The 13,048-nt window shown below is 47.2% G+C and overlaps 2 protein-coding genes across 12 annotated transcripts in view; one reads left to right on the top strand and one right to left on the bottom strand.

The window, feature by feature from the left end:
• GNG13 (G protein subunit gamma 13) overlaps positions 1-2,148 on the top strand; it is a 106,994-nt gene extending 104,846 nt beyond the window's left edge. For all 5 annotated transcript variants that reach the window (XM_073361763.1, XM_073361760.1, XM_073361761.1 and 2 more), the window contains exon 3: positions 912-2,148. In XM_073361763.1, coding sequence (XP_073217864.1) covers positions 912-1,017 — 106 coding nt within the window. In that variant the 3' untranslated portion in view covers positions 1,018-2,148. The remainder of the gene's footprint in view (positions 1-911) is intronic.
• The window catches only part of CHTF18 (chromosome transmission fidelity factor 18), a 54,709-nt gene that overhangs the window by 6,569 nt on the left and 35,092 nt on the right, over positions 1-13,048 (bottom strand). For 3 of the 7 annotated variants that reach the window (XR_012161076.1, XR_012161077.1, XM_073361746.1), the window contains exon 20: positions 10,131-10,259. Coding sequence is in view for 4 of the 7 variants with exons in the window: in XM_073361746.1 (XP_073217847.1) it covers positions 10,131-10,259 (129 nt within the window). In the remaining 3 variants the exon portion in view is untranslated. Of the gene's footprint in view, positions 1-1,531; positions 1,843-2,737; positions 2,796-10,130; positions 10,260-13,048 lie in introns of those variants that run through there. The other 4 variants (XM_073361744.1, XM_073361749.1, XM_073361745.1 and 1 more) reach the window with 3 other exon arrangements.

The raw sequence follows: 13,048 nt of genomic DNA, 5'->3' as shown, positions 1-13,048 counted from the left end.
GCGGGTGTGGATGTGGGAGCCACAGAATCTCAGCTCCACACACATACACAAACACACGGCAGATACGCTGCTGCTTCTATCAATAAAGGGGTGGAAGCCACCCACCTTCCCTCCCTGTGATCCCTCACAGATCTGACTATGCGAACAGGTCACATGCCCAGGGTCGGAAGCTCACGCAGAGACCTGCCACCCCACACTTCTCTGTGCTCTGCCTCCAACAGGCTACACCCTTTGGGTATGTGGGGGAGAGTAAGAAGGAGGAGGGGCGTAGTCAGCAAGACACGTGAAAGGGAAGATACTCTGAAAAGTAAGAGAAGTGAAGTCAGGACAGAAAGTTGTAAGTGTAGCTGAACACGGTGCCAGGAGTCTTGGGGGCAGCTCACCCACTCAGACATCCCAAGGGCAGCCTGCTGAGACTGGGTGCGAGGGACGGACAAAACTAAAGAGCCAAATATAGCCTCAAAATGCAAGAACCGCTGCTCACCTGCTAAGTTTCCTGCTCCCAACACCACAGAACAGCCCACAGGGCTTCGCCACCACCCTGGACAATGCTGTGTGCTGCATCCGATTCAGCTTACTCCAACGGCAGCAACCCCACAGCCCTGGGAAACTCAGAGTCTGGGCGTTGAGGGTTTAGCGTTAGAGAAGGTGGGACGGCTGGGTTCTCTTCACAGTCACACTCCTGACTCTCTGTGTAGCCGTGGGCAATCTGGTTAGCCCCCTGGTCTTTTGAGGATACTAGTATTTTACCTACCTGACAGGACGGCCGACTGAGAGATGCCATGGGGACGCTAAGTATCATTACTGCATAACGATGAAAAGAAACGTTCTAGCTCCACTTCAGCCAGAATAAGACCACGAGAAACGCACAGAGCCATTTAACTGCCCCGCCTCTCCCCTCTTCTCTGCAGGTTGATGAAGTGGATAGAAGATAGCATTCCAGAAGACCCATTTCTGAATCCAGAGCTGATGAAAAGCAACCCTTGGGTGGAAAAAGGAAAATGTACCATACTCTAATGTACCTAAATACAACTTCACTCCCAAGCAGCCATGGCTGACAAAATGGCTTCCTCCTGAGATATTCAAGTTTGCATTAACTCTGAATGTAAATTTTTTTTATTAGTTTCCTAATATGACTAACTGTACAAACACTATCCTCATCTTGTCTTATTATTTTTATTAGTAGAAGCGATTCTTTTTTATACTGAAAAAGCACATGCCATAAGAGTAAATTGGTAAGAGATGCAATGTATTGGAGAATGGCTGATTAGCAGCATCAGAATGGGGACTTGAAAAGCAATGTCAAACAACGGGCAGAAGGTTTCTCTTGATTTATCCTGTAGTTTTCAATTAAGCTTGAGCTTAACTATGCTTCTGTGAACCTCGCAGAGCCTTTGTAAAAGAAAAACACTTTTATAAAAAAAATTTCAATACTTTTTTGTATATTGTAGAATATACAATTTTGCAGCAAAGCCGGCGAAATACGAGAACTAAGGGTTTATAAATGAAATAAACAAAGCAATACTTCACAAATGTTCAAAAACATTTATTTTGCTTATTTATTTAGTTTTTACAAACAGCTGAATAGAAACTAAAAGCCAGAAAGTTCTCATGAACCATACATGTTCTTCAGAAAGCTAAGAGTCACATTTTCCTTTCTGTTCTGTATGTATTGTTTCTTTGGTTTCATTTCTTTACATCATCACTAGAGCAAATCCTTAATGTAAATATTCCGCCTGACGGCATTCGAAACCCCTTCATTAAAGCGGAACCAAACATCGCTCTTTCCAACAGCCTTTCCAATTTGTTTTTCAACAGAGTCGTGCTCGGACGTTTGATTAGCTGATGGTAACCAGAGAAGGTTGGTGGGTGGGGAGAGAAGATACGATAATACAATTAAATCAACGGACTTAAAATGGGAAAGGCTTAAAGTTTAGGCAACAGACTCTCAAGGAAGTACCAATAAGACACTGAAAAGGACGGCACCTGCAAACATTACTGCCGGGCGTAGTGCTTACTACGAGTGCTCCCACAGTCAATTCACTACGCCACACTAAAGTGCATTCAGAACTTGGTTCTTACATTCAAAGCCCCTGGTCCTACACACACTTAAGCATCTTGCATAAATTTGCAAAGCTCTGGTCCACATTTCAAAATTAGATCAATCTGGCTACGTCACTCAGGGGTGTGAGAAATGTCCCGCCCTGACCACAACCGTTCGGTCGACCTAACCGCTGGCACAGATGCAGCTAGGTGAACGGAAGAACTGTTCCGTCTACGTAGCTCCTGTCTCTCAGAGATGGATGAACTGCAGGGAAATTCCCTCTGTCAGTGGAGGAAGTGTCTACGCTACAACACAGCTATAGCATAGACATGCCCTAAGTAAAATTATTGCCTAAAACATTTGAAGGAGCAGAACCGCAGCCATATTTATCACTCATTAACTGGGCCTTTGGGTACTTCCATAATGAAATATCCTACCATAGCTGCTCCATGTAGGGACTGGACTGGTCCAAGTTTCTTTCCAATCCTCCCCTATACATAAATGTTGTCAGACAGTTGCAAAACACACCATGGAAATTGCTCCCCAGCTCCATCCACCCTTTTGAGGAACCACAGTCTGTCTTATTTCAGCATTATGGAACCACAGAAGATATTGCAAAGCTTTCTACTACAGCACATGTTCCCAGTTTCCTTTCATCTCTCCTGACTAATATCATGCCTTTTCTACACATACCTGCTGATGGAGACACCTGCTTCTTAACAAGCTGGCGCCCAAAGAAGTCAGTTTCCGGCTGTGGAAAGAAATCAAAATGGTTTTAGTAGACTCCTCCTCCGCAGATCTCTGGGTACACGTTGGTTATAAAGAGACTAGTGCTAGCCCAGTACAGTTCAACATCAGATGGGATTTTTATCTAGTTACAAACCCAAAATGTGACTTCGTTAAGGAAGAAAAAAGTTTACACAATTTATCAGTACAAATGTTCCCTTTTGTTATAGAAGCACAGAAATGTAGGGCTGGAAGGGACCTGGAGAGGTCATCTAGACCATTTCCTTGAACTGAGGTAGGATTAAGTATACCTAGATCACTCTATATTTCAGGCCCTTTCTTTATTCATTCAAATAGCCTGCACAAATCTGGAAACCCAAGCAAGAAACCTTAGCATGCATGGGAACTAGAATGCAAATGATTAGAAACAAAGCGTGAAAGTGACTGGTCTGATTTCACTGAGAAATGCAGACACTGGAGGGAAAAAAAAAAAAAAGCAGAAATGGTGACAAATTAAAGTTGTCTTTTTTAAAGAATTGCAGTTTTAATTAGTGCTAGTAACAGGGGGAAAAAAGGAGGGTTTTTGTTGTTGAAAATGGAAGCCATAAACACCATCCCTGTAAGAAAAAAAGAAACAGTTTACAAGGTCTCTGTATAATAAGATGGGATAAAACACCCAGATATAATCAGGTGAAATCCTGGCTCCATTGAACTCAATGGGAATTTTGCTATTGAGTTCAATGGAGCTTGGATGGCACCAGTCAAGTTCGTTTGCCTGTATAGCCTCACATGGACCACACTAGAGTATGTGCACCTGGGGACCACGGGTAGGATATTTTATGCATGCTGCACTGCCAATGCCAGTTAACACAGGCACATTTATTTAAAAACAGCAATTCAAGAGCTCGCCCCTTATTTGCAGATGAAAAGTTCAGCACAATAAAGAACAGATGTGAGCACGTGCTCCAGGATCCAGCGGGAAACACATTCTGTGTTTTATTGTTCTTGCTTCTTCATAGTCATGGGGGGGGGGGGGGGGAAAGGAGGTCATTCCAGTCGAGGTACGTGAATCCACGACTGGTTTTGTTACAAGCAGTAGCAGTGGAAAGTGAGGGGAGGACCCTGTGGTGTGTTAGTGAGTCACACACAGCTCGGGCCTTCCCACCTCTTTCACGGTCACTGCCCCAGGAGGGGTGAAGGAATTCCTTTGGCTTCACTGGCTCAAGGCAGCCACTGCATTATTTACAGCTGCATCAATCTGCCAGAAGGGACAGAAAGGCAGAGCAGGTCTCCAGTCCATGGCAAGGTGCTGAGGTGCCTTCAACATCCACTCAACAGCTGGAGGAGCTGAACACCTTGGGACTCGACCTAAAAGGTTCACGGTGCAGCCATGTTGCAGGACAGAGGCCAGCTTTCAGAAGCGCGCTCACTCTGTCCCGGCAGGGATTCGATGAGTTAGCCAGGCTGAGCAGAAGATGAAGGGAAATGGGATGTTCCGAAATGGAAACTCAGTTTTATCATGGATGGTAGCGACTTGCTGGATGGGACTGATCACATTTAGGCCAGTCTTCAAATTGGTGGCTTGCTGTTTCTAGATAGATCCAGTTTCCGCAAACCTGGACAGACTGGCAATTGCTTCCCTTGCCTGTCTCTCTTCAGGCTCTGTACATGTTAATGCTGCTGAAGGAGAGAAAACATTAAAAGCAGAGAAACACCTTGTACTAAACTTCACCGGGGCACAGAGAACAGCCTCGGACAACCCTTTCCTCACTCCAAATGGATGAGCTTTGGAAGCAGCTGGCTTTCAGGTCCAAAGGGCCATTTCCTGGTGCCATTGTTCCCTTGAGCACAGAGATGCTGCACTGGGTGAATGGTACCAGTCATCACGATTGGCCAGCATTCACCCCACTAGCACTGCCAGGAAACAGTCCAAGTGCCATTGCACAGACTGAGCTCTCTGCTCCGGACAACATTTCTGAATTGTGGATGGTTTCCCAATGGCCAAAAGTCTTTCATCTAGAAAAATATTTAGACCTCATTATATTATTGGGGACCCAGGCTCGTGCTTTTGGGCATGCATTGCCAACAGCATGCAAGAAACGTTAATGTGGCTATCCGCAAGGCCCTTTACTGTTGCTATTGCTTTTACATGAAGGTGCTCAGATACTACGGTGATGGACAGCAGGAGAAAACCTTAAGACAGATAGTTTGACATTTACCATTGTAGGCAGAATGACAGTAACTTGCTGCATCTTCTGATTCCTAGGGAGAGCACAAGAGCACAACTTCGGGCAGTTTCACGTTCTAAGGACTCTTCTACACGGGAACAGCCACAAAAATTAATCTGAACTAACTAAACGTGTGAATTTGAAGTGGATTAGTTAAACTGCATTACAGCCCTGTGTGGATACCGTAATTCAGAATTAAAGTGGCCTTCATTCAGTTTATCAATCTACTTCCAAAGTGAATTAAACTAAACTGAACGAAGGCCACTTTAATTCTGAACTAAAAAGAGTCTACACAGAGATTTAATGTGGTTTAACTAATCCACTTCATATTTACATTTTACTTAATTCAGATTAATTTTTCTGGATGCCTCTATGTAGACAAGCCCTCAGTCTGACCTGATCATTGCTATTTCTCTCATCAGCAACACTTACTGAGTAAAGAATGCTCCATGAAAAATTATTAGCTCAGGCCATTGGATGCTTTCTCCATAAAAGCAAGTTCAGCAACAGAAATCTGAACTCAGATCTCCCTCTTGTCCCACCCCAAACACCCAGAAACACCCACACGGACAGAGATGTTTCTACAAGCTTAGATGCCAAGCTAAAATAAAATAGGAGGTTTCATTATTAAACTGCTACACAGGTCTGAAGCCCTAAGGCTCCAGACTTGCGGAAAACAAAGAAACATTCAGAGCACAGAGAGAGGGGCACCAGGGTGAGGAGTTTGAAGCAACCTCTGCTGTAGAAGAGTTTCTTCACTTTATCTTGGTTGCTGCTCTTACAGGGCCTGGGGCTGCATCCCTAGATATAATGAGTTGCAACAAACGGAGCCTGGAGGCCACAAATACATGGGTCTCTGTGGCCAGCTCTGTGACTGGGAGGCTGGGGTGCAAACTTCTAGCTGGAGGGATGAGTGCGATATTTGCTGCCTGGTGATTCAGGTGCTAAGGAGCAGCAAGCAGTTCACATGGACCCAAAGGCTACAAACAACACCACATTCTGAGGGCAGGTGCCCTTGACAGGTCTAACAAGAAGCAAAGTCTATTCTGATGCATTAGATTTTCTTTTTCCTACTGCGCTTATTCACTTACTCCCTAGTTCCTAGAATCTAGATGACAGGTCTCCCTGTGCCTAGTGTGAATTAGCCAGGTCCTCCCGTTAGAGCCTGCAAGGTCAGAAGAATAAAAAGGAAAATGATTCCACAAACCAAGACGATTCTGAACGTATTTATGTGTTATTTTTAAAATGTGGTCTTTGGTTCTTGGTTTTATTTCACATCCTCAAAGCCAGAGAGCTTAGCTTTCCTATGGCTTATACTCTCTATCTGCCATTAACTTGATTTCCCTCTGGATGAGATTACTGGCATATAATGATCTACTGGATTAGAAATAACTCCAAGCATTTCTCCGGTTGGTAACAGCCACACATTCTAGGCATTGCTCCTGCATTGGAAGCTTTGCATTCCCTGTTAATTATCCAGTGGCACTGCAGGAGGGGAACTGGATGGCTCAGGAGACTGGTAGATGGATATAGAGCCTCGTCGATTCAAACCCAACCTGGTTCAAGACAACCCGGTGGGAGCCCCACTGGCTGTTTGATGGCTTGGGTGAAATGAGACGGGGCAGAGGTTCACATTACTTTGACTGACGCAAACTGGGTGTCTTACTGGAAGCCTCAGAAGCGCAGTGTCCACACCCCCCAGACACCCCAATGGAAGAACAGGGGAGCTGAACCCCAAAGAATAAGCAAGTGAATCAACTGGTTGTATACAAGGTTATGGTGTATAAATATATGTCAGGCAACGTCTTTTATGGAAGCTTGCAATGTTCTGAACTTGGTGGTGATTAGGCGATCTGTATCCAGGTTAGAGTTCTGAACGTACGCGTGTACCTTTGTGTAGAAAGTTGTACTTGTGGCATCGCCTCACAACAGGGAGTGAAGCCAACAGGCGAGGAGGGACGCCACCCAGACTAGCTGTTTACACGAAACTAACTCCAGGCACCGAGCATCCTACAACCCAGGGAAAGACAAGGGCGGATCATGAAAGTCAATGGAAAGACATTAAAACTCCAAGAAAACCAAAGAAAGGGGAGTTCCCCTCCCCATTGGGTAATCAGGAATTACCACAATGTGAGAGAGAAAAAGAAAAGAAAGAAAACAGCAACTTCTATTAAAAGGGAAGAGGGGCTAAAGTGAAGGGGAGCCAGAAACAGAGGGCCAGCACTGAAGTAGGGTACTGCCTGTGAAATACTGGATCCCCGCTAGGCCAAGGGCACGCTGGGAAGCCGTCCAGCAGCAGTAAGTAACTTGTATGAGAAAAGGGAGTTCAGCAGACGCAGGAGTGTAAAGCCTGAGGTTGCGTCTTTATGCTGATTTTCTGTGTAACCTGCGTGTGTTGCTTTTCCTCACTAGTTCATCTCTGAACCTACGATTTTCCTGTCAAATAAATCTGCTGTTTATTTTTACCCCGAGCAGGTCTCTGGTGTGCGAACTGTGTGGTCTATGTCCCAGTGCTGCTAATTCATACGATTTTGTCATGAGTCTCATGATTATTGGTTTCCTTAAAGCCCCAGCTCCTGGAGTCAGGTGGAGATGTGATGATTTCAGCCTTCGTTCTTAAAGAAAAAGTAAGTTTTAGCCCTTGTGGTGGTGGAGAAAGCTTCAAAATGTGACCCCAGTGCACCCTCAAGGCTCAAAGCAGAAGGCAAATAAAAAGATCATAAAATCTATTATTTTTACATAATCTCATGATTTAAAGCTAATCTTGTGATTTTTGGTGAGCCTGACTCATGGGTTTTGAGCATTTGGGATTGGCAATAAGGGTGCTCCAAAGTGAATTAACCGGTGGCAGGTTTCACACCTCCGGGGGTGATGGCCCAGAGGGGAGAAGTCCAAGTGTCTGGGGGTTCAGAACTTGGGGAGACAGATCTGGGAGACTCGGGACTGGAATCGGCTGTTGAGTCATGTTGCAAGAGGTAACTAGGCTGGTGGAAGGCAGGGTGAAACCTTGCGCCTGTTGGCTGGTGCCAGAGCCCTGAGCCTACCAGCACAGCACCTGAAACAGGCAGGCAGAGAGAACCCCTGATGGCTCTGGGTGAGCCCCACCATGTCACACGGGGGTTCGCGTTACCATGACGGACGCAGCTGGTGCCCCCTGCTTGGGAGCCTCGGCACCAGATACTGCGGTGATCTGAGCAGGGAGGCCGAGCTACTCTGCGCTTCACGGGAAGCTTCCCAAGGTCACCCACCCGGCCTCCCAAAGCCTCCAACTATCTGTTTCGTAAGTCTCACACCCCTCAAACCAGTGGCAGGGTTTCCCATGTTTAGCCTTGCCCTGAAAGATTAAGGCCCAAATCGGCAGAACTCCCTAGCATTCAATGGAGCCTCAGTGATTTACACCAGATGAGGATCTGGCTCGGAGGACTTTGACGCAGGCTCATAAACATTGCCAATGCTGCAGCTGCTGCTTTGCTTGTGCCTGGCATGTAGGTAATTCTGCCATCAATATTTAATTATACTGCTCTATGCACTGTAAAAATCACTAATGCATTTAAGGGAAGCATGGTATTGAATTCCTTTGTTTTTTCAGAGCGAAAGAGAGGTTTATAAATATCCACTATTGACCTCCCCCTCTCCCTCAATGCCTTTGTGAACGGTCTATTCACTACACACAGGCGGTTGACTCCCTCTCTCCTCCCCAATACCAGCAGCATTAGGATATGAAGCCACACGCCCCCCCTTGCTGCAGAAGCCTGAGCGTAGTGGAGGAGAAAGCAGTCTGAAGTGTGGATCAGTGTGTGCTGATGTTTAATACATGGCTATGCAATCTGCATCAGAGGCTCTCGCACTCCAGCAACGCGGCCTGCCCTCTCAGGACGTGGGGCTTTAGTTGGGTCACAGCAGTAGCAACAGCCTCCTGGAAGATTGCTTTTTTCCTGGTTCCCAGGACGTTAAAATCCCAAAGCACATTTGGCCAGGGCAACGGATGCTAGGTTACTTAGCTACACCTCCTCTGAAACCCGACTCCTTGAGATAAACCCTCCAGTGCTCCGACCGCAGAGACGGCACAAGCAGACGAAACCGCCGGGTTTGTTTCACCAAAAACATTGATAGGCCTTATAAATACAGGGGCCGGATCCCCAGCTAGTGTAAATCGGCGTAGCTCCAATAAAGCCAACTGAGCAAGGCTGATTTACACCAGCTAAAAATCTCACCGATCAGTGCTGAAAAGCAAAACAGAATTTGAATCAAACTAAGCGTGATCCAGTAGGCTTCTCTAAGGCCCCCATCCTCATGGTATCTTACCTTCCTAAAGCTCAGTGCAAAGTGACCATCAGCTAGGAAAAAGCTGCAGGAGCCATTTCAAGCTCCATAATAGCTTGCGCACATATCGTGGGAGGGTTATTCCCCGCTCATGGAGGAGAACTTGGTTTAGTGTTTCCTCTAAAAGAGGACATGTCTAGCTATGTTACAGAGCCCGTGCCAAAGTCCTACCAAGGGGAGAGGAGCATGTTACTAGGTGGGCAACAGCGGGGAAAGTGGTTGCGTTGATATCGAAGAACATGACATGACCGATAGTTTTACAAATAAGAGGCAAATACAGTCACTTAAATGCCATGAAAAACTGCAGTCCAGTTAGGGTATGCCTACACTTATGCTGCTATGGCACAGGCACTTACTACAGCCATGGAAGGAGTTTTTCTGCCACTGTAGTTAATCCAACCCTGTGGGAGGCAGTAGTTAGGTCAGAGGCAAAGTTCTTCTGTCAGACCAGCTGCATCTACACTGGGGGTTAGGTTAATCGACCTACATCTCACAGGGCATGAAATTTTTCACAGCCCTGGGTGACGTAGCTTGGTTGACATAAGTTTTAGGTGTAAGACCAGGCCTTCAAAAGCTATTGTAAGCGCCTCTTCAGAGTCTGTCAGCACAGGTACCCACCTTTGCTGACTGTAACCCAATGACTCATTTCATCATGGTGAACAAGCAGCTGCCAGATAAGAACAACTTTACCTGGGCCAGATTTGAACCACTGACCTCAGCGTGGGAACAGCTCCATGTGCCATTGCCTCAGGCCCTGGGCCAGGCAGTCAACCCCCTTTATCTCCTCTGTGAAAGGGCTTCCATCTCACCTTTTCATCAAAAGCAGCTTTCTTCATGATGTGCTCCAGACGCTGCTCATGGTTGCGGACGTGGGACTTGGGCACCCCTGGCTTTGCACTTGGCTTATCTTCTGTTTCACCGAGGCTTTCTTCAGAGACCTGCAATGACGGAGGTTTACTTGGACAAGCCACACACTGTATTTACAGTTCCTCCTTCTCATTTGTTCTCTTGGAGACAAACCATTGATCCTGTGAAGGTAAAAGTTGCTCTCCATGAGCAACCTCTTCCTTCTTCATTCATAAAATTCAGTATGACACGACCAGGATACTCCTTGGGAAGTGCAACAGCAGGTTAAGGAACATCCTCTGTTACAAATCTCGTTATTCCAAGGTTATAACTCAGCAATAAACATCACCGTTCACATGGGACTTGCTATGGGAAGCCTCTGCATGGGAACGTTGAAGTGCTAATTTCTTGGGCAGTATCACCCTTTCAAAGGCCCCAAGTCAGCCAGCCAGCTGTGCTGTGGTGGACACAGCTCTTGGGTGGGCTGCAGGTGCAATGACAATGAGAAGACAGTGCAGTCTAGTGGCTGGGGCATTGAACCAGCTGTCAAGAGACCCTAGTTCTAGTCCCAGCTCTGGCATGCTCTGCATTGACCTGCGGCCAGTTGCTTCATCTTTTGTGCCCGTCTTCTCTCTCCTACCCTTTGCCTGTTTTGTCTATTTAGACTGTGAGTTCTTTGGGGTCTAGACTGTCCCTCACTATGCGTATGTGCAGCACCTAGCACAACGAGACCCAGAGCTGAGTTGGGAATTTTAGGTGCTTTTGCAATACACTGGGAGGTTATAACAAGCTTCTACCGGCCTGGGGAAAAAATAACCTAATATTAGTTTATTTTATTCCTGCCTGCCTGTTCAGCTAACGCACATGCTCAGGGACCTAAGAAAGGTCACAGACTGAAGATGACAAACCAGCACGGAGCGAGGATTTCAATGGGTTTATCCTTCCTTGAGAAGTGAGATAAGGGAAGTTACCAAGCAGTTTTCACATGAAACAGGACTCACTTAGGTCAGTTTTGTTTAGTGCAGCCTATTGTCAGCGCGATACAAGGGTCTACGGTGGAGGAAGAGCGCACTGCCCCAGGGGATAAGCCTCCAATTACCTTTTGGTCCCATCAGATCTACAAGGCACACTGGTGTTTTTCCTTAAGTGTCTCTCTCTTCTCTCCTGGCTGGAGGACGGAATTAGAATGAGAGGGGACCTTTCAAAGGTGTGGGGGCACCGTGAACTCTCCCCAAGACTCCGTGCCCATTACCATGGCGTCTGAGCACGTAACAGCTATATCCCTCCTTAAGAGTGGTCTAGCCAGGAGACTTAAGTCCCGTCCCCCCCACGACTTCCAATAGCTCTTTGCCATCCAGTCCAGCCTTATGAAGGCAGCAGGCAAGGCTATGGCCACACCTGCCCTTGCCCACCTATGTTACAACACGAGACGTCTCAAGGCTCCAGTTCTCCTCCTGCTAAGCATGCCAGACAAAACAGGCATTCCAGCTCCTCACCACGATGTCTGCGTCAGTACCGGTCTAAAACACAGGCTCGTTAACAGTTTTAGGGCCCAGTGGAGTCTGGATCATGCCCTTATTGGCCATTTCCTATTGCCGACTCCTTCCTATTTGTTCCTGGGGATCTTTCAAAAGCAGAAAGGGCAGGTAGGTGCCCATTTCCACTGAAAGTGAGTGGATGTTAAACAGCTCCTTGTGCCTTTGGAAGTCTCCTTTTAAGGGCACATCTACACACTGCACTGTCTGCGGGACACGGGCTTGTGGACTCGGTGTTTTCAAGCCCCTGCTTGAGCACTGCTTACAATTGCTAGACCTCGGTCTCACAGCCGTGCTAACACATCCAGACTGCACTAAGCAGACCTTCTGACTCAGGTCTGTGGCTTAAGCTACGTCCACACTGCAAAATGACAGGGCCTGGACCCAGGCTCTGACCCACCCCCCCTAGCACGGTCGTTGGGCCTGGGTCTTGAGTGCTTGCTGACCCCAGTCAGACTGATGTATGTGTGGAAAAAAGGGGGGTGGAGCTGAAACCAGAGTCACAGCCCAGGTTTAGTGTGCAGTGTAGACATACCCTAAAGTTCTGCTTAGAGCTCAGTCCTGCCCCGCTCATACAAGTGGCATTTTCCCTGCTGGTTGTCAGACTTTTTTCACTCCACCCCCTGGGAATCAAAGTTCAGGAGAGCTAGGCTGAGACCCACTGCCTTCCTCTAAAAAAGCCTGACTGGAGATCTCAGAACACAGTTTCTGGTTTGTCTGTTTAGGCTCTTTGAAGCTGTGTCCGTACAGCGCCTAGCACGGTGTAGCCCCATGATGGCTGGCCCTTAGGCACCACTGTAATAAACATGACTAATAATAAAAATGACAACTTTTAAAAAAAACAAAAATCCTAATACCGTGGCAATTATTTGCCATCATTTTAAGAACTCTGAACGTTTCAAGCCCAGCTTGGCCTCTTGATCACTGGCATGTGCATTTCCCCGATGGCATCTTGTAAACAAGAATCCTCCAGAGATTTTTACACTATCACTTTTCCCTAATTGCATTCCCCGAAAAACACCCTCTGCTGCGAGTCGCCGGCTCTTAAGGATTAATTATCTTGCCGAGCTGCACCAGGGGAGGCCTCTGTTGAAAGCGATCAGACTCACATGAGCCCCAATGACGCCGTTTCCGAGCCTCCCCCTCTCCCCACCCCTCCCTCCCTCGTCGCTCCATGCACACGACCCATGGCTCTCGCGATGGGGGCGACTCCCTGTCGGAATTCTGCAGCGGCGCGAATGGCCCCCGAATGCACCAAGAGCAGAAATGGACAGGCGGGGCCGTCGCTCGTTGGCAGGAGAGCACAGCACCCGTGGCCTTGGCCGGAGCGTTCCTGCCCCTAGCCA

This window comes from Lepidochelys kempii, chromosome 10 (assembly GCF_965140265.1).
Source record: "Lepidochelys kempii isolate rLepKem1 chromosome 10, rLepKem1.hap2, whole genome shotgun sequence".
Lineage (NCBI taxonomy): Eukaryota > Metazoa > Chordata > Testudines > Cheloniidae > Lepidochelys > Lepidochelys kempii.
Note: the sequence above shows the minus strand (reverse complement) of the source record. Positions and strands in the feature narration are given on the sequence as shown.